The sequence below is a fragment of the Lepisma saccharinum genome, chromosome 6 (assembly GCF_977018435.1).
Source record: "Lepisma saccharinum chromosome 6, izLepSacc3.1, whole genome shotgun sequence".
NCBI classification, from domain to species: Eukaryota; Metazoa; Arthropoda; class Insecta; order Zygentoma; family Lepismatidae; genus Lepisma; species Lepisma saccharinum.
In genome coordinates, this window is record NC_139234.1 from 5,184,450 (window position 1) to 5,206,820 (window position 22,371).

The following is a 22,371-nucleotide window of genomic DNA, read 5'->3' on the forward strand; positions in this document are numbered from 1 at the left end:
TTTTTCGAAAATCAAACAATTCAAAAATATGGACAATTTGACATGGTACAGTGTGATCCTTGAGTATTACCGTGCAAATTGTCCATGACTATTTTCATTAATTTTTCTCTTACATGCGATGCGTTTTTAAGCGATCGATTTTTATGCATGATAGTGCAGAAGTTGTCAACAGCTTGTTTTGAGTTTTTTTTAATTCTTAAAGCTCTTACTGGGTCACATAAAGTGCACGAACATGGTGATGGACAATTTGCGCGGTAATACTCATGGATCCCACTGTACGTATTTCATTCAAATAGACATCAATTATTATGTATGGTTTGATGGTGCGAATGATATGATTTGGGGGGGACACATGATATGATTTGGGAGGGACGCATGACATGATTTTGGGCGAGATGCGCCATTGGCCTTGGGGGGGGGGGCACCCCTGATGTTAGTCCTACGCTGAAATTGAGTAATGCCAGAAGTATTTAGCAGAAGAACTAATCTTCTTGAGAGCAGCTTTATTCTTCATTAACCGTTCATTAATCACCACGAAAACCTTACCCCACATATCACAAACACAACTCTAGATTTTATTTTGGGTTTGTGTCAGACGCAGGAAATTTAAATTATTGTTGCAATTCCGTAAAGAAACCTCATGCTTATTTACGCTCTACAAATAACGGAACACATAAAATACAATACATCTTATTTAGCATGAAATGTCTCAAATTTAGGCTTGATTTTCAAGATAACTCCTAGACTTTTATAAAACGGGGTGACCTTTTAATAATAACGACGGGACGACCGGGACATGCCTCTGAAACGGGACTGTCCCCGTCAAAACGGAAAACGTATGGTCATCCTAATTTTTGATGACGTAATAAGTTATCAACTATCCTAAAGTTAATTACTTTGGAACAGTGGCGGCGATTGGGTTCCAAAACCGTAGGGGGGGGGGCAAAGACAGTATAGTTCCCTTTGTATATAAGGTTTAGCATAGTGCGGGGGGAAAAGGGGCGAAAATTGAAGGGGCAACTGCCCCCCTCGCCTCCCTAATCGCCGCCACTGCTTTGGAACCTTCTTTAGGTTAACCAGACAACTTTCGGACAGGGTTTAATCTATTTTCGAAGACCTAAAGGTATCAATTCAGTATTTTAAGAAATGGTCGAGGATATGGCGAAGTACGTGCTAGGATCGCATTGTGTTAGTACCATCATACTACAAATGCTTCATCACGCAGCTAGGGGTAATGTATATGAACGTTCCATTGAGCATTTATAAACTTTATTGTCAGTATAATCAAATGCGGTTTGAAACTTTAAGACCTCTTTTTTTCTTCAAATGTTATGTAGATCATTCACATACGAGAGATGCAAAAAAATGAAGAATAGGTTGGATCGGGCTTTGAAATTTTACAGAAACACAAATAGGGCAGAAACCACTACCTTATAGCCAGAAGAGCGTATAATAGCATTTTAGAGGAAGAAAAATAGCAAGTTGAACAATGCGAAGAAATTAAAAGGGCAATCTCGGAGAGGAATATTTCGGCATTATGGGGAGTTCTACGCAAACTGAGGGGTCAGAAAAACAGCTGGGTACATATTGAGCCACATATTTGGGAATCTCACTGTCGTTCTTTACTTGGCGGAGGGGGGGGGGGGACATTTCAGACAGAAATTGCACGGGAACGTTACTTCCTAGGGGACTACGTACTGATACTTGATGAGGATATACGAGTAGATGAGCTAAGAATGGCAGCTATGAAACTGAAGAAAGGGAAAGCGGCTGGGCTGGACTTCTTTAGAGCAATGGGGGAAGACAGGAATATGTTAGAAAATAACCGTAGACTACTAGACAAGATTTTCAAAGATGGATATTTTCCGAGGGAGTGGCTACATCAATAATCTGTCCTATATACAAAGGCAAAGGGGATAGGAGCGACGCGGGCAATTTTAGGGGTATCTCTTTGCTTCCAATATGGAGCAAAATATATACGCACATTTTAAATCGTAGAATACAAAAGAGGACAGAAATATTTGATAAAATTTCCCCGTTGCAAGCAGGATTTAGGAAAGGGCATAGCACCCTAGATAATATATTCATACTGCACACATTAGTACTTGCGCGAATAAAAGAGAAACGAAAACACTTGTAGGCGTGCTTCATCGATTACGAGAAGGCGTTTGACAAAGTTCACAGGGGTATTTTGTGGGGGAAACTGCAAGGAAAAGGAATGTCGGCGCGCATGATAAGGGCGCTACAAGGCATATATGAAAACGTACAATTCTGTGTGAGATGCGATGGCCACAGAGTATCATTACAACCCTCCCACACTGGATTAAAACAAGGATGTATCCTGTCGCCAATTTTATTTTCTCTTTTCATAGATTGGGTGGCGAACGAAATACCAAGGGAGCAGGGCACAACCCCATCTATAGGGGAGCTAGAGATACCTGTACTCTTGTATGCGGACGATATAATCATCATGTCGGAGACAATAGAGGGGCTACAAAGGGAACTAAATAGCATATACGAGGGGTGCCAAAAATACAAAATGATAGTTAACATTAAAAAAACAAAAATCATGGCTTTCAAAAATGGGTATACTTTCAGCAAACAAGAAAAATGGAATTACGGGAGGGGAAGTAATTGAACCTGTCAAGCGTTTCACATACTTGGGAGTAACATTCTCTATGACTGGAAGTTGGACGCAAAGCAAAGCTCGCAATAGACCAAGTAATACGTACCATAAGTAAAGTACCTCAAATGCCGTTCTCGGTGATTCAGAGTTTGTACAAGACAATGGTAACAGGAACCATGAACGATGGGGTTGAATTGTGGGGCTAGAGGGCGGAGCATAATCACAAGCATCCAAACAGAATTCTATAAAAAAAAGTGATGTGTGTAAGTAGAAGCACTGCCAATTGGGGAAGGGAGGGTAACACGACACTGAAGGGACATTGTCTGATAATGCAAGTAAGAGAAGAAAATACACGGAACTGGGCGAGGGATATAAAAAACATGTTGTACTCTATTGGGATGGGGTGGGTGTGGGAAACGGGAGGAAGGGTAGATACATCAGTAGAAAACCAAATCAGAGAGAGATTGCTGGACATAGACAGACAAGAAATACTAGCCGACTGCCAGACGAAGACTTCACTAAGGAACCAACTGAAATCAAGGGAATGGGGCAAAGCAAGATACATAAATTTAGCAGGCAAAAAAGAAAGGGGAGGGTTAGCATGGTTCAGACTGGGGGGTTGGAAACAAGTAAAAATGAAGAATGAAGCAGGGGAAACGATATGCTCTTTGTGCGGGGAGGGAGAGACGGACGAGCATCTGCTATCTGCCTGCCCCTCTACGCGTGATTTGCGAGACAAGTGGGTTAAGAACGTAACAGGGAGGGAAATAATGGAAGTGGTAGAAGATAGAAAAGGAATCATAAGTGAGATAGTGCAACGAGTGGGGAGACATTTGTGGGAAGTGAGAGAACGACGAGGAAAGGCGATAGCGGATACCGATAAGAGCGAAGAAACCGCACAAAGTGACCTTAGCTTATAATATGTGGACTGTGGAACCAGCATTGTGCAATATATATATGTTTGTTTGTTTTTGTTTCATATTTTCAAACATTTGTCAAAAGCATAACCAATGTGAATCAACATGTAGTGCGTTCAGCCAACGGCTCGCACATAGAAGTTCAAATATACAAATATACGATGTGTAGTTCAGGAAATGTAGCTGTACGAAATTGAGTCCACCTTTTTGATTCGCCCTGTATTTCTGGGACAAACATTCCGATGGCAGATCTTCGAGGCAGATTGGTTATCATAGCACGCTACAATTCCAGGGATCCTGAGTTCAAATCCTGGCCAGGTCAATGTTGTTCTTTGTGAGTTTATTCATAAATTTCGTATCATTACTAATTCTCATCTTAGCGTTTAGCCAAAAGTGGCAGATAAGGGAAATAAAATAAAACAAATCAATCAATCAATCAATCAAATATTCCAAATATTGGTAATTTTTATCCGATTGTGATACGCCCGTCACATTACTTTCAGTTGATCTTGTTTTAAGCGATGAAAATCACACGGCAGAAACTAAGTCCCCGTATGTACCTTGTTATTCACTATTGTCATATTTTCCAAATGATCCTTGCCGATTCTGAGAACAGTGCCTGCAGGTGAGCAGTTCATGTGCTGCCCCTGGCGGAATTTCCGCGAAATACGCTCGAACTCAAATAATATCAGAAATGATCGAAGACTATGAAAAATATTATGACATAAATTATTTTAATGTACTTACATATGTTTTTACACATTTGATAGGTTTTAGCTACATAAAAAACCAGGGTCTTAGTAATGAATGAGAAATAAAAATTCAGAACTAGCAGTGGAACAAGGTATGTTCCCGATAAAGATAGTGTGCGAAATTAACAACTACGTACTACTACTGCTACTGCTGCTACTACTAGAGCCGATTTCCTATGACACTCTCCCACGCAAAAAAGCTTAATTCTCAGACTGTTTGGTACGTCTGAATAAGTAGGACAGTAGTGAGGTACGTTTGGTTTCAAAATATCATACACTGCAGTTTATAACAGTCTCTAACGAGACAGAGAAATTCATGCTTTCATGTTTTACCTCTTAATTCAAATAATTAGTGCAATGAGTTTTCAAAATTTCGAAATGTGAGAGGTGACGCAACCCAAAGTTCATGATCAAAATTTTCCTCCCCGCTTTCACATGCTTTTCTTGATTGAACAAACTGCGTCAAGTTCATAAACATGTCAAGTTTGACGGGACGACGCCTCTCTAGCTTTCCAATTCAAATTTTGCAGACCGCCACGCCATCCAACGGAGAGATTTCGTACTACGTCGACAATGATTTATTCTACTTTGTCTGAAAAGCTTTTGTAATAAACTTCGAACAGACGAAAACACTGGCAAAACTCCTGTCGAGAAGAAGTGTGTCGCGTTTGGTGTTCTAACAGTGGCGTCGCGTGGAGTAAATCCTTGGGTGTTCACAGCCAGCCTAAAATCAGAGAAAATTTACACCCCCTCCCCCAGACCGAAGGGCTACAAACACACAGAGAAATTAATTATTGATCACCACCGCAGAGAAGAGAACAGTGAACCTAAGGGACATTGCTTAATCGAGCATATAACAGACGGAATTTCAGCCAAGAATCGAAGCTAACATTAATTTTCTTTTTTCTTCGAATGCCTTTGCCAAATGTCGAAGAAAAGCAAAATAAAAGTAGCTACGAATATAACAGCGCGTGCTTTATCGATGATACGAACCTGGAACCTTGTATTTGTAGCGCATTGTGTAGACACTCTGCCAGAGTGCTTAGCGAAAATACATTTACAAAATACAGGCTAATTTCAATTTATTGCGAATTATCGTGTTGCTTACCCCCCCCCCCCCCACCTTCTTCTCTGTCGCCCGTGAAGACTTCCTCAAAAACATGGAAAAATTACCAAGTTAAACAATGCAAAAGTTATTTTGCAAATTTGAATTATTGAAATTCCTCGCCAAACTCCGTGGCAGAGTGGTTAGCACAGCGTCCTACAACGCTAGGGGTCTAGGGTTCGAATCTCAGCCAGGGCATGGATGTTCTTTGTCAATGTCCTTTCGCACTCATCCTCATCTTGGCGATTAGCCAACAGTGGCAGAAAAGCAAAGTAAAATAAGCCAAACCAATAAACAATTACTTTTCTCTTTACTTTTGTTTTGGAAATTCCTTTTCTTACTCCTAAGAATTAATTCCCGCTCTCATTTTAGCTAATCATGATACCGTCGAATATGTGATTTTTTAAAAAATAGCTATCAATGTAATTTCACAGCAGCTTCCCTACATTTCATTCGTAAGTCTCTGGCAATGCTCAAATTTCATGATGAGAATTGCAACTCGCGATACTTAAAAATTATTGTTTTAAAGCTTATCTGTAGGAGTTTATAACGATTATAATTTCTTTTCCAAAAAATGTAACTGGTAATTATCCATACTCGTTTTACGTGTGTACCAAGATAAATATTATTTTCTGTTAACAGTGTCTTGGTCTTATTTCGTTTTAACTCATCTACATTATCTAACACATTTTGACTATCAATGTAAGTGTAAATCTGCTCATTTTGGTGATAGAGTGTTTTAGAACTTAAAACCTTCGCCATGCAAGGTTTGGGTGCGTGACAACTATAAAATGGAGGAGTTGATGAGGAGGTTTGCGGCCTTAATTTTTGGTGAAATGTATTGGAAAAGATAAATATTAGGCTAAAACATGGAAGATCTTAGGAATTAGTATTACAATGCAAATAGTACTTGCATTATATCTTAACTACTGCTTACTTTTCCCCAATACAGAAGCTGAACGAAACGAAAAATAAAAAAACCTGGCCCCTTCCCTCCGCCGCTATCAGCATTGTCCGAACAGTTGCTGCCATCTGTTGAGTGTTCTTTCGGAAGGGCACGTGCTCCGATCTCCAGTTTTTCCCCTTGGTTTCTCTCGACTCCTTGGGTAGAGCTACAACACAGGAAGATTACAGCAGAGGGAGCTCACAGCGCCAGATGTACCCCGGGCTCTCGCTGCCAACCTGGTGAGCTTTTCTTGTTAACAGTCGGGGGAAATTGGGAAATTTGAAGCATTGTGAAGACTTTATGAACGAAAAAGCTACTTTGTAATATAAGTATATTGAAATGTAGTGTTTTATTGTGAAAAGAATTAAGAAAGATTACCAAATTAAACTGTCAAATAGATTTGATGTTTTGCAGGATTTAAATGATGATGAAAATATAAATGAAACAGACGTACATAAGAAATGGGAGCACATACGTAATGCAATAGAATCAGCAGCTAAAGAAAGTATAGGATACCATAAACCGAGAAAAAGTAAGCCATGGTTTGATAATGAATGTCATAATCTAATAGAAATAAGAAATCAGGCTAGACTTAGGTGGTTAAATAACTCTGATGATACAAATCTAAACAATTATAATAGAGTAAAGCGAGAAGTTAACCGTACGTTTAGAAGTAAAAAAAGAGATTACTTGAAAAGCAAAATTAACGAAATTGAAACAAACAGTAATAATAATAAATATCAGAGATTTATATAAAGGTGTAAATGAGTTTCGAAAGGGGTGGCAACCTAAAGTAAACTTGATAAAAGATAAAGACGGTGATATTCTAGCTGACCCAAGCGATATTCTAAATAGATGAAAGAACTACTGTAATGACCTTTTAATTGTCCATGTAGGAGATAAATCAGAAGTAAATGAAGTCCACACAGCAGAACCTTTAGTTCCAGAACCTAACTTGACTGAAGTTAAAGATGCTATTAAAAGGCTAAAGAATAACAAAGCACCTGGCATTGATTTAATACCAGCTGAGTTAATTAAATATGGTGGAAATTCGTTAATATGTCAAATTCATAAATTAATTTGTTTAATATGGAATAAAGAAGAAATCCCTCAACAGTGGAAAGAATCCATAATTGTTCCTGTGTTTAAAAAAGGTGATAAAATGAACTGTAATAATTACCGTGGAGTTTCTCTACTCTCAACAACATATAAAATATTATCTAACATTCTTTTAACAAGACTAACCCCATATGCTAATGAAATTATAGGTGATTATCAATGTGGATTTAAACGTAACAGATCAACTACAGATCAAATTTTTCACATCAGACAGACACTTGAGAAAAAGTGGGAATATAATCAAAATGTCCATCAGCTATTCATTGATTTCAAAAAAGCATATGATTCGGTCAAAAGAGATAAATTATATAATATATTAGTAGAGTTTGGAATACCTAAGAAGCTTGTTAGTATGATAAAAATATGCACCAGTGAAACAGATAGTAAAATTCGTGTGGGTATTAATATATCTGACAAATTTACAATTCATGATGGGTTAAAACAAGGAGATGCATTATCTCCATTGCTCTTTAATTTTGCCTTAGAATATGCTGTTAGGAAGGTAAAAGAAACTAAAGAAGGACTAAAATTAAATGGTGTGACTCAGTTGTTAGCATATGCAGACGATGTAGACTTACTGGGGGATGATGTGAATACAATAAAGAATAATGCTAAAATATTTTTCAAAACTGCTAAAGAGATAGGTTTGGAAGTTAACAAAGAGAAAACTAAATATATGCTTACAGGCCGAAACCAAGTGTTAGGTAATAATCAAAATCTAATTATTGGTAACAACTCGTTTGAAACAGTTTCCAAATTCAAATACTTAGGAGAAATATTAACAAATGAAAATTATATTAAAGGGGAAATAAAAAGTAGGCTTAATTCAGGAAATGCATGTTACTTCTCTCTTCATAAACTTTTGTCTTCTCGTTTAATATCTAAGAAACTAAAAGTTAAAATATACAAAACAGTAATTTTGCCTGTAGTATTATATGGATGTGAAACTTGGTCCCTTACATTGAAAGAGGAACATAAATTGAGAGTATTTGAAAATAAGATCCTTAGGAAAATCTTTGGACCTAAAAGGGATCAGGAGACAGGTGAGTGGAGAAGGTTACATAATTTAGAACTACATAATTTGTATGCATGTCCAGATATTATTAGAATAATTAAATCAAGAAGACTTACATGGGCAGGCCATGTGGCACGAATGGGAGAGGAAAGAGGAGTTTACAGGATTCTTGTTGGGAAACCTGGTGGTAAGAGACCTGTAGGAAGGCCAAGACGAAGATGGAGGGACAACGTTGAGATGGAGCTAAGGGAAATCGGTAGGGATGGAAAAGAGTATATATATCTTGCTCAAGATAGGGACAGATGGAAGGCCTGTGTTGCTGCAGCCATGAACCTTCGGGTTTAAGAAGGCTAGGGAGTTAGTTAGTTAGTTAGTGTTTTATTGTGCAGAAAAGAAAACAAATTGAAAATTTTCCGTTTTCGGTTGGGGGTTCGTGTGCTCCGTGAACCCCCTTCAGGCGAAGGCTCTGGGTTCTAATGATGTAAGATTATCTTAATGTAAACTGTACAGAAACTGTGTGACAGTGTTGCACAATGCACGGTAATTTATTCAGAATTTTCAATTTGGAGCAAGCGCAGGGTGCGAAATCACTGCAGATTGGTTGGGGGGGGGGGGAGGAGCAGGCAGACAGACAGACAGATACAAACACATAAACACACACTTTATACGTATATATATATACGGAGAAGACATAAGTCGGTCTAATTTCTGTGTTCTGGGGATTGGTGGCTCAGGCTGGATTCAGTTTCCTAAGAGATGAGGCTCTTTGTTGTCCGTTATGTTATCGATATTATTCCAGTCAAGTATATTCGAATCCCAAACTAATTGTTTATGTTCGTTGTTAGAACAAAAACTCTCTCCCCCGGAAGAGTTTGGTGGGAGGGGGATTTCAGGGTAAGATCGTTGGTGGGATGGAATCCCCCCCCGGATTTCGCACACTGAAGCAAGGTGGAAGGTTGATCTTTTTAGGAGGAAGTGTTAGGCCAGCAGTCCTACCCAGTGGCGTGCCCAGGATTTTCGAAAGGGAGAAGTTATGTATACTTTTTCTTTGTAAGCATCCCTCATTTTTGTCATTACCTGTGACGTTCTTTTTTTTAGGAATACTGGGCCAAAGGCGGAGTTATAACCCACATCAGCTCCCCTTGGACACGCTGACTCCTACCTCCTCTAGTGGTTGGGAGGTCAGCTGATGTGAAACATTTTGGTGAACATGTGGGGTGTAAAAAGGAGGATGACGTATAGGATGATGGCAGGGTTGTTAAAGGTGCAGGAATTGTAAATAAATTCTATTCCGGTCCAGGAGAGAAAATCAGCAATCGTAAATGGGTTGTGGACCGTAAAGAACCTTTTTATCTGTAAAGTATTTCAATTCGGTCCAGGAACCTTTTTTCCGGATCAATATAGACACGGTCCCAGTTCGGTTTTGAACTGAAACCATATGCAACTTGTACCGAATATAAAGTGTGTGAGAAAAAAAAGTTCGGGTTCTGTTACGGAACTCAATATAATTTATGGATAGGTTCCTGGATACGTTAACAACCCTGATTTCTACCGATTTCCTGCTTGTCTAACGGGACAGAATCATACTAGTTGCTTTGTGGCTTTCGTCTGAGTCTTCAAATCTGAGTGTGAATTTTTCGTTTTAAGTGTACTTTATGTACAAATAGGCTAATCGGGACGGGACCGGACCTACAGCTTAAAGTGTGATTGGGACCATTTTGTACCTCCACCGGGCATCGAACCTGGGAACTTACCACTACGTAGTGTTCACAGCAAAGCTGTAATTGGAGGATGGTGGCATAAACAATGCAAATGAGTCGCCAAACGGTCAAAAACAGACAAAGATTTTAAAGGATTAATTTTTATTTTGTTAATAAAACAAGAAGCAAAAATACTAACCTGAAATTTGTCGATGCTACATGATTCCAACAGTTAGTTCATAATCACACAATCAGTAATACTTATGTTAAAGAGGACTGAGCAATGTACAAATTATGAAACATTCAAAAACCGAGAGAACATTGTAATATTTCATGGATGTAATTCAAAGCCCATCTGTTCCTGCACCTCTTCTAAAATCCCCGTTTGCTGTGATATATTCCAGGAATGCTGTGATGGCATTCACGGCAGAGTCTTCTGCGTAATACTTACGTTCATACTGAGGAATACTGTATCGTTCAACGACATGTCCACGTGATCGAAGTCCATCCACAATATCCTACAACAGGGAGAAATTAGCTCAAATACGTTCGAGAGAAGTTCTAAAACCTGAATTGGCACGTTTCAAGATCAAAAGCATTGCATCCCAAGCAACCAGAACTGTTGGGTCAACTACAGAGCGATCCATTGAAGTGTAGACCGCCTGTCAGTTTTTGCGCTATCGGCATGTGAGGCGCTTGCGGCCGTATGTTGGTACTGTCCGTGAATCAAGCGTGCAAGTTTACGTAACTACCAGGTGCGTAAAAAAAATGTATACACACTTTGAACTGTCATAGAAAATTTATTTTCCAACCTACAAGTTTAAATTTCTGGAAAAAGAAAGGCCACAGTCCAATTTAAAAAATAAGTGTACTTTCTGGTCAAACTGAATGTTCCAAATGGTGGTTAAAGTAAATGTTGGCCTTCAGCTTCGATACATTTCTGGGTACGAGTCACGACTGATTCCGTACTTCGCACCAAAGTGTCCAATGGGATTTCTGCATACACCGCTTGAATCTCATTCCAAAGTGTGTCCAGGTTACGTGGTTTACGACGGTACACCTCATCTTTTACTGAGCCCCATAAAAAGAATCGAGCGGCGTAAGGTCTGGAGAGCGTGCAGGAAACTCGATTGGTCCCCTGCATCCTATCCACTGGCCCGATACATTTTGATCCAAGTATGCTCGCACATCTCTATGATAGTGCGGCAGGGCGCCATCTTGTTGGCAATAAAACCTGTCATTACCGTACATTGCACAAATGGCAGGGTAAATGGAATCAGCAAGCATTGTTAGGTACTTTTCTCCAGTTACAGTACCTTCATAAGGGAAAGGACCAATGCGTTCCCTAGCAGACAAACCACACCACACATTTACACCAGGCAAATTCACAGCCTTTTCAACAGTAATATGGAGATTATCTTCAGCCCAGTACACACAATTATGCCTATTGACGGTTGCATTAAGTTTGAATTGTGCTTCATCCGACCAAACACTGCTACCCATAAATCCCGGTTCACGTGTAACCATCTCCTGAACCCATTCACAAAATTGTACTCCTTTTACAAACCTGGTAAGTATATCACTTTTTAAAATAATTACGGAAATTGTTGTGTGCTTCATCGGCACAGTGCCTCTCTTGCCGGTAGCGCAAACACCAACGTGGTGGTCTACACTTCAATGGATTTCATTGTAGTTTTTGCGTGGGAAAGGTTGGGTTTACGTTGGTTGGCGAATTGAAGTTGGTCTTATGTTGGGCCAACATTTGTTGCCAACACTTGCCCAAACAAGGAAAAGTGTGTCAAAATCAGTTTTAAAAATGGCTTTCTCCTGTTAAAACAACTTTCAAGAGTATGCTGTAAATTCTAGTGTGACAGTGACAGTGGTTCTTTCCGAATATTTCAGTCACAGTACACATTGAAAATATATTATTCTGTTAAAGTAGAAGCTATTTGTAACTTGTAGTCACACACCAGTCCTTTCTCAGCTGCCATGGATGAAAGATGTGTTGGGAATTTCTTATGGTTTGTCCGTTTAGCTGTAGCAGAACAAGAACATTCTTAAAGGCATTCTTGAGAAAGTGGTTATCCGCTTTAGCTTAGGCGGGTGAGGATAAAGCCTGCAGACAGAAACTGGCATGGTGTAGATTTTACCGTTACAAAAACTTATTGTACACTAATCTTCCCCATCCCCCATGTACTTCCACGTTTTCCTGGAAAAAAATCACTCCTATGGTTGTAAAAAAATTGACCCTTTATTTCTAAAAATCCAATTTTGGGGAAATTCCTGGCACTGCTTAACAGCATGTGTGATGTTTCAGTTACATGTGGTCCCAGCATGTTGGCAAGTATACGCAAAAAGGTAAAGTTGTGCATTTCACTGTTACAAAGGCACAATGTACAGGTTGGACCTACACATTATCGATCTTGGACATTTTTGGGGTTGCTGTGACCATCTCCCACTCTGTGAATTGAACACAAAATCTCCCGCATGACAGTCAGACACCCTACTGATTGAACTATCATTGCTGCAAATAGAATACACTAAAAACTCACTTAGCCGAATTCCATTTATCCAAAAAATCCAGTTTATCTGAAACAATATTTAGGAAATTTTAAAAATATGCAAAGAAAAAATCTAAAAAATATGTAAACAATATTTAATAGTTCTTTAAATTAGGCACACACAGGAGATGTGCTGACGTCTACAGTGTTTCAAAGCACTAGCCGAGACGATTCCTCACAGGTAAAACAGCAGCAGCGAAAAATCAGGCAAAGCCAGGCTGGCTCGGTAGCTCATTGGTTTAGGAATGGCACTGTATGCCAGAGACCTGGCTTCGAGTCCTGGTCTAGTCTGCATTTTTTTGCTGAAAATTCTATGTAATATTTAATAGTGTACACAACCATTCCATGTGATATAACAATGTAGATATAATATTAATAACAATGTTACTGTGTCATGTTCACTGAGAATTTTCAATGTACATACAGTACATGTTTAGTACAAATATCCCAGATTATCCAAAACAGTCAATTCCCCCATCAAATTCGGGTAAATGAGTTTTAATATATACCATCTGAACATTCGACATAAATACCTGTTACCATAACTGGCACAAACTAGATATAGAGTTGAACCAGGGGCGTCGCCAGAAATTTTCCTAGGGGGATCAAATCGAAGACGTCGAGGACACCCCCTCCCCTCAAAAATATTGTGATACGGACCAGTGACATATGCAGAAGTTTGTCAAGGAGGGGTTCATTGTTAAAATTATTGCATTATCAGTATTTTAAATTATTATTATTACTACTACTACTAGTTGTAGCAGTACTAGTTTTAGTTTAGTTTATTTTAGCATCCAATAAGTTTATTATATGAATAATATAGTACTTGTTACAACAAAGGTTACATATAATAGTTACTTCGAACATTAGTAGCAGGAGCAGCAGCAAACGCAGTACTATAAGAAGCTTCAAAACGTGTGAAAGTTACAAATTAGCAGAGTTTCAGTGTTGCAAATGATGAAACTTTCGTACCAAATTCGGTATCTCAAGACCATTTTTAAACAATGACTCAAAATGAGGTGAAATAAAGTGCTTCGTTTATAAATTGTCATAAATTGAAAAAAGTAGATCGAAATTTCCAGGGGGGGGGGTCGACATCCCTTGCCGATGCCCATGAGTTGAACATGCAAACATCTGTTTTCTTCCCATTTATTTGGCAAGCATTTAATGTCAAATTAGAATCAAATACTCACTCGGACAATTCCATATTCATACTTCATGTAGGATGGCACAAGCTGGTAATGTAATCTCCTTTCATCTACAGCATCTTTTAATGTCTTCAGCTCCCACAAATACTTAATTATAACCTGGAAAAAATACATTACTCTTATTTATAAGTTACCTCCCTCTCTCCCCTTGCACCTAACTAGGTAGTTAATGCACCACTTTCTAACCCCAACCAAAGAGACTTCCAAAGAGAGGAGGGGTAATGGTTCAACCAAATTATTGGACTCATTGTAAAAAAGAAGCACATTTCCTTGTTTTGGAAGTGTTCTAACTAAATTTATTTGACCAGCGGCGGCTCAAGGGGGAGAGCCGCCGTGCCATGACACTACCCTCAGAAGAAATGCATACATAGCCCAAGTATTGTTTAATTAATACATTGATAGTTTACAGACAAGGAGATTCGAATCTTGCAATCGGTCAAGTTGACGTGACGACCGCCACAACCACAGACTAGATATGAACAGCCCCAGCCTCCTCAGAAGGGTGTAGGGAAAGTGCACGAAAATTTTTCACTTGTATGGTATGTATAGCTGTAAGGCTCATACTGGAAATACATTCTATTCTATTCACTGAATCGCCAGCTGTTTCGTACCCTCGGCGAGGCAGCGGTCCGCGCCACTCAAGAGCTGGCCTAACCAAGTTGAAACACGTGAGAAGTCTCAGCGAGTAACATTTCCACCATGAGCCGGGAAGAAGGTGGCAGGGGGTGGTGTTAGCCCATAAGACACCACCCGTGCCCGTTTTTGCTTTGGGACAGCGATGGAACTTTCGCAGTGTTGACACAGTTGCCATCTTCAGAGATGACGGATTTGTAAGACCCGTTGGGGAAGTAATTCTTGAAAAAGATACTATCTACTTTTCTGCCAACTTTTGGAGAAAACGAACCTAGTATTTTCCCAAAGTTAAATGAACATTTTGATAATAGATAGATGCGCGTAGAGGGCCATTCAGACTTTTTACAAATATAAAGGTAAAAAATCCTACGGTGATGCGAGTTTTCTTTGGCATTTCGACAATTTCTTTTTACATCAAATGTCTAGAATATTTTCAACATCTAGTTGGAAAACGTGTGCATGGGGGAGGAGAAGGTGAGAAGATTTGTTTTCCCTTCCTCTTGGAATTGTGTTTTTAGTGAAGTGTCCTGTAGTGTATAAAGATAGGTTAGTGAGTGAAGATGAATCGTATTAGTGTGATATTACTTAAACCCACACTGTTTTCCACGTTACCAAACGAGGATAAACATCTTGGCCAGTGGGGCAACCTCAAGGAGGGAGCGGGGGCATTGCGGAGGTTTTTTTTTTGTTTTTTTTTTTCGATTCCTTGATCACGTTGGCACTACCCATCATACTTGCCGCCTGCCGCCACTGTGTTTGACGATTGTTATAACATTTTATGGGATTAAACTGTTTGTCTGCTTCGATATAATCTTCTTTCCCACAATCCTTTCTGTTACTGTTCCCAAGAATATGTGGCAACACGATCCTTTGCACATTCGCCAAAATGCCTGGAACAATACATGTTTGCCCTGTTACTTATGCTATTTGTTTGGTTATAACAAAGGAAATAATATTAATTCTGATTGTTGAAAGGGTGTTTATTTATATGTATCCCTGGAGCAACATGTAATTTTATAAAACATGTGATTTGAAGTTTAGAAATAAGAGTGATGAAGGAATTGTACAGAAGCAGTGATTAAAATAGTCTCGAAAAGAGCCAAAGGTGGTCATACGAAGTACTGACAGTACTTGCAGTGTGTATAATAATGCAATGTGTATCACAAAACATTAAATCTGTCAAATTTATCTACATAAAGTGAGTTTATCAGTGTTTCATTTTTCCAAATGATGAGTTCATTCATTTGGGCAATACTGTAGTACGAGGGTCACTATTTATATTTTGAGCCTAACAATGAAAAAACAGGAATTTGGCATTGAAAACTGCTTTATTGTTTTTCGAAGTATTCTCCTTTATGGTCAATACACTTTTGCATTCGTTCGAACCATTTGTCAAAGCAGTTTTTCCAATCTTCTTGAGACACCTCCATAATATGGTTTTTGAACGCATCAACGGCATCTTCCGCCGACGAAAATCGTTGTCCACGCAATTTATTCTTGACATTCGGGAACAAGAAGAAGTCATTGGGTGCCAAATCAGGACTGTACGGCGGATGACCCATCAATTCGATTTTTTGACTGTTCATAATGTCGGTTGTTAGACGAGATGTGTGACAGCTGGCATTGTCTTGATGAAGAATGATCCGACGGCGTTTGTTTGTTTTCCGTATTTGACCGAAGACCTCTGGCAAACAAATTGTTGTGTACCATTCAGAGTTGACCGTTCTACGTTCCTCTAAAGGCGCAGTTGCCACATGACCAGTTTTCCCTGAAAAAACAGGCGACCATTTGTTTCGATGTGCTTCGAGCGCGAACAACTTTTGTTGGATTGGGTTCATCTTGAAACACCCATACAGTCGACTGCTGTTTACGTTCCGGCTCATATGCATATATCCATGATTCGTCACTTGTTACAATCTTATATACGTTTTTTGAAGCACCACGATTGTATTTATTGAGCATTTGTTTGCACCAATTGACGCATCAATGTTTTCTTGAACAACAACTGATTTTGGACGACCTTCGCGAATCTCGTCGGTGAGCGAATGGCGGCCACGATTAAATTCGTTATACCAGCGTTTCACAGTGGCAAAGGATGGGGCTTCATCGCCAAATGTGGAAGTAAGTTGATCGATGCACTCTTGTCTTGATAATCCACGTCGAAAATCGTAAAAAATCATCGCACGAAAATGTTCACGAGTTAATTCCATTTTATTGTTGTCGCGCAATCTCCAAGGCAACATAAATAACACAAATCAAGCTATTGACAAAACATTTGAAGTACGTTATGGTCAATAATGCCAGACGATTCCCTGCAAACGTCAAATCGCGCCTAACTTCAATCAGTGTTGCCAAGGCTCAAAATATAAATAGTGACCCTCATACTACTATAAATAAAGCATGTAAGAATTTGTTCTATTTATTCCATTTCTTTTTGTCACAATATTTACATAAACAGCAAAACTCGCACTTTATTATCTACAGATGGAGCAGAATTGTTAAGTATTGACTTGATGCGTAAGTTCAGAGCGTTTCTTCACTTTGGCAAAAGCTTTTATTTGATACTATTTGAGATGAACAGATGAGAGAAATTAATCAATAATATTCTCCTTCAATGTCTATGACTGTCTGCCAACACTGGGGCAGAAATCAACTGATTTGGAGTTAAAGAAGTCATCAAGTCAAGTTGGAAGAGCATTTTTGTTATCAAATGAGTTTCCTTGAAGGTTGTTGTATAGAGAGGAAAAACTATGAAAATCTGAGGGTGCAAAATCAGGGGAGTAAGGAGGGGGATAGAATAACATCCCAACCGAGCTCCTGGATAGCAGCTTATTTATGAGATATGTATTTTAATCACAATGTCACATCTCTTCAAAATCCCAAAAAATGAACAAAAACGAGAGTCCCCCTCCGCACCAGCAATTTTTAATTATTTTTTTGTATTTGAAAACTATGATATGGTGTGAGAACCCAGAACACACCACTGGCTCAGAAGTGTTCGTTTTTTCCACTTGGCATTCTATGTTCTTCAGTCCAAGGATAGCACTAACTTCCTTAAAATCTGCAAAATTCAAGGCGTATTTACAAGCACAACAGTGCCACTTCAAAATGACGAACATTAAATGATAAACAAACTCTTAACACCACAGTGTTGCCATACCAAACACAAACACGACAAACTTATGCATCAACCCAATAAAAGTCAACTATGCCACTATGTTGTAATGACATATTTTCTTAAAACTTTAAACCTGCTACATTCAACTTGGAAAGTACGCTAACACTATCTGTCATGCAAATTGAGTGAAAGCCAATTTCATTTGTACTACTAGTGATGAAGAGAATGTCATCATACATTTTAGTTGCCAATACCTAGGGGTGTGCAGGATCTGGAAGAAAATATCCCTGACATAATTAAAATTCTCTCCGACATCAAAACCCTTCTCAATTTTTTTCTGGACATCTCCATCTTCATACCTCCCTTCTCGACCATACTAAATTGTTTGCATCAAGATTCCTTATAAAGGTCCTCACTACTGTCTTATTTAATACAGTAAGTGAAAAAATGGCATGTATGTATGGTATGAGTTGTTCTGTTCTTCTATCATCATTTCAATCTTCCACATGCTAACATTGTCATGCACCGTGATTGTGCTGTCAGGCTTTCGACTCGGGCTAAGAGACGTGCGCTGGTTCGAGTCTTCTGGGTGAAGGGTAACAACTTTTCTCCTGAGATTTTGGTCTGTGTATGAGACTGGCGGCCACCCACAATCGTGAGAAAACTGGGGAGTTACGAATGAGTATCGTAACCTGGTCATGGAAATCTATAACGACTGGGGGTTCATTGTGCTGACCACATGCCACACCGTAACTGGATGATCGTGAGGCCAGCAGTTGGTAGGTAGGCACTGGCCCTCATGGGCTATTATTATTATTATTATTACACACTTACATTCATCACAGGTTAAAAAATATAAAAAGGAAGTCCTGCCATGGATCTTTTGCCTGTGTATGCTGTGATCTGTTTATGACCTTGGTGGTGATTCTATGTCTAATCCTGTGAGGATACATATTTTCCCTTCACAGCTTGAAGTAATTCTTCTGTGGCTCCTAATGCAGAAATACAACCTTTGTCAGAAAAGTTCCAGGACTGAGCTCGTAAAAAATAATTTATTCAACTTAGAAATGGTCGTAGGTCTTGTCAAAATAGTCCCCTCGGCTATCTATGCACTGCTGCCACCGTTTCTGGAGGTCACGGAAGCAAGCATAGAAAGCTTCATCTGGGATGCTTCTCAGCACATCTGTCACAGCCGTTTGGATTGCTGCAACATCTTCATGACGTTTCCTTTTCAGCGGCGTTTTCACACAAGAAAACAAAAATAAAAATCACACGGCGACAGGTCGGGTGATATGGGGAATGTAGTACAGCAGGAATACGATGCTTGGCCAGATATTCCTGTACTGATAAAGCAGTATGGGGCCTTGCATTGTCGTGCAATAAGAACCACTGCCCAGATGCCCACGAATCAGGACGGCGCCGCCAAATTGCTTGATGCAAACGTTTCAGGACGTCAATATAAAAGTTTTGGTTTATCGTTTGTCCTTCAGGCAGGTATTCATGGTGCACCAAGCCTTTAGCATCAAAAAATTCAATCAACATTGTCTTTGTTATTCTGCGATCGTCTGGCACTGAATCTCTGCCCTCCCGAAACCTTTTGTGCCATTCAAAGACACGGCTTCTCGATAATGCCTCGTCACCATATGCTTACTGTATCATATTGCATGTTTCACTAGGGGTCTTCCCTAGCTTAATGCAGAACTTAATGTTAACGCTCTGCTCGGAATCTAAGTCCATCACATCACTCATGTAACTTCCAACTAAATGCACCAACAAGCCAAACAGTGGGTTGCTAAGCACAACCCTGCCACCTAGTGAGTTTATCTGGAAACACTTCCAATGCCATATCTATTCAGAACATATATCAGCTAGCTGAATAACATCCATTTCTTGAATTTGAAGATCACAGATAAAGAATAAAAAAATCAGTCCTGGAACTTTTCTGACAAAGGTTGTATGTATAATCTGGGAAAAATTTAAACCCTTTTGCTTCATTTGGAGTAGAAAGGAAAAAAAAAAACTAAATCTGAGAACTTAAAATCTAGGTTCCACTTTCATAACACACCTGCGCAACAGCTGTAATCGATACTGATCCCCCTGCTCCACCAACAACCATCTGGACCACATTGTTGCTGTCAACAATAATAACAGGGCAAAGATAGATGAGCACTTTCTTCAAGGATTCGTTCCGCCAGTTTCTCCGGTTGGCGCTGTCATGTCTAATTCCTGACTCGTCATTGGATACACATTTGTTGCACCTTTCTCTGGCATCTGTACAGTTGTGGCTTACATCAGTGCATGTGTTATGTGCATCATCATCAGCATTCATGTAATGTTTATATTCTTCCAGAATGTCAAGGAACGGATCTTTGTTTTCATCTGTTGCTGTGAAGTTTGAACTCCAATACTGGATGTAGAATGGCAGCATTATATTGTTCAGTATTATTCCAGTGCTTTCTGAGACGCACAATGAGCCAAACCTGAAAGGAGAGCGATTACTTGAGATTACAGCCAGTTTTAACCGTAGAACACAACACAATCGCAAATTTTAAGAAAGAACTCAGATGATGTAGTTGTCTGTGTGAATCTGCCCCTCTACTACCCTCCTAAACCCCTTTAGGGTTTCACAATAGCATAGTGATAATGTCATCACATTGTAATCAAGGGGTCCCAGGTTCCGTCCCCAGTGGAGGCACAATGCTAAGTGATTCAGATTCCATTTTAAACTGTAGGTCCAGTCTCAGATTAGCCTATTAAACATAAAGTGAACTTCAAACAAATTTTGGCAAGATTTTAAAGTGCAGCCTGAATCACTGTCCCAAGACTCCTTGACTAAAGTGATAGTTTTACCACTCGACTAGAGTGCTGCAATGGGAGGTTTTCGCTCAAGCACCAAATAGTTTCCATGGAAAACACTAGCCAGCATACGGAATCCAGAATTACATACTCTCATCATATTTGGGTCTTACATAGTGATGTACAAACTTATTCTTTAGAATTGGAATTGTATGGAGTAGTTTTGGGCTCTGTAATATGGAACGACTTTGCTCATGGCAATACGTTCGAGTGTAGGATGCTAGAGGGTAGGGGACTCGAACGATTACATCATCATCATCATCCTTTGCCGTTTCCTGTCTCTGGCTCGGTCAGCATAGAAGTCAAGCCTCTCCATTTGTTCCTGGTCTTCCAACACTCCTCTCTTTCCACGGTGTTCCAATCTTGTCCTCTTCTCCTAACACTCTTCGCTATCTGCTCTTTCCACCGACATCTTGGTCTCCCCCTTGTCCTTTCTCCCACTCCTTGTGCATTGTAAGCTCTTACTGGTAGTCTTTCTGCTCCATCCTCTTCAAGTATCCGAACCATCTGATCTGTGCCTGATCTATCCTGTCCTGAAGCTTCACCACACCCAGTCTGTCGGATCTCCTCATTCCTTATTCTATCCCTTCTAGCCTTCTCCAATATACTCCTTAAAAATGTCATCTTCATTGCCTGCATCTTTCGCCTCTCTCTGTCATTGTCCAAGTCTCTGCTCCATACGTAATTATTGACACATGTGAAAATGGTCTCACGTAGGAGTCTACACTACACAGAAGAGTTTCTAGTTGATGGGTATGGCTCCAGACATTCACAATATAAGCCATTGTGAAGGTGATTTGATAAGCAGAAAGCACCAGCCACCTTTTCCCCATTGATATTTATTATTAGAGACTGGGTGGAAACAGCAGAGCTGCTTTAAGCAGGGACAATGTTCACCCAAGATCACATGTACTGGGAATTAAACGTAGGTATCCCACACAGGAGTCAAACACCCTACTGACTAGACCGCCGTGCCTCAAGTTATGACTCTTGAAATGGTTATCGGTTACTTGGTTACTTTTTCTTGTAACAAAATCTATACTTACTGTTAATAGGGCTGCGTCAATCCTGATACCAATGTACAAAGGTTATCGGCTTAGGAAAGTATTGGTTGATATTCAATCACCACTGGAGTCAAGATGTCTCGCTGAGTCCCCAAAAATTCCATGTGACTCTTTCAGGAAGCCCTAAATACCTGGAAATTATGTACAATGCATAATTCCCTTTATTTTTGCAACAACATTGTGTGGAGAAATTGATTTTGTGAATGATTATCTCATGTAAAATTATGAATATTTTTAGGGAAAACTATTATATTGTTGATATGGTATAGATTCAATGGAAAACTTATACAGGGTGTACGCAAAGACTATCAGAGTTATGATTCCCCATTGGGACTTGAAATGCAGAAATGTACAGGCTGTTGAATCCATTACACTGGAGATGCTGACCAGAATGTGGTAAGAACTCAAATACCTGTTAGGTGTGTGTGTGTGAGGGGGGGGGGGGTGTAGTAGGTGTTGTGTAAACTTGTAGATTTACCCTTCTGACTCATGAATGGTTTATTATTGCATACCACAGATAAGAGAAATTACACAAATTTAAAACTTCAATTCTTTTTGTACACCCTGTCAGTTAAAAATTATAAATAGTGTACTCCGAACTATTTTTGAATTGTTACAATTGGTATCAATGGGAATAGGTAAAAGTACTGGCAATAGTCAGGCCAGGTCAGTTATAACATTTTACAGTTACTTTCTCCTACATTCAACAGAAATGAACAAAATTGAGCTCAAAAGTATAACTTGATAACCC

The 22,371-nt window shown here is 39.4% G+C and overlaps 1 protein-coding gene and 1 long non-coding RNA gene across 3 annotated transcripts in view; one reads left to right on the forward strand and one right to left on the reverse strand.

Moving 5' to 3' along the window:
• Nucleotides 1-22,371, forward strand: part of LOC145989200 (uncharacterized) — a 383,184-nt gene that overhangs the window by 358,752 nt on the left and 2,061 nt on the right. The gene's annotated exons all lie outside the window — the stretch shown is intronic.
• Nucleotides 10,502-22,371, reverse strand: part of LOC145989199 (glutathione hydrolase 1 proenzyme-like) — a 39,665-nt gene continuing 27,795 nt past the window's right edge. The window contains exons 10-12 of the mRNA XM_083124501.1: nucleotides 19,766-20,180; nucleotides 13,935-14,048; nucleotides 10,502-10,698 (exon numbers count right to left, since the gene is read on the reverse strand). Coding sequence (XP_082980627.1) covers nucleotides 10,525-10,698; nucleotides 13,935-14,048; nucleotides 19,766-20,180 — 703 coding nt within the window. The 3' untranslated portion in view covers nucleotides 10,502-10,524. The remainder of the gene's footprint in view (nucleotides 10,699-13,934; nucleotides 14,049-19,765; nucleotides 20,181-22,371) is intronic.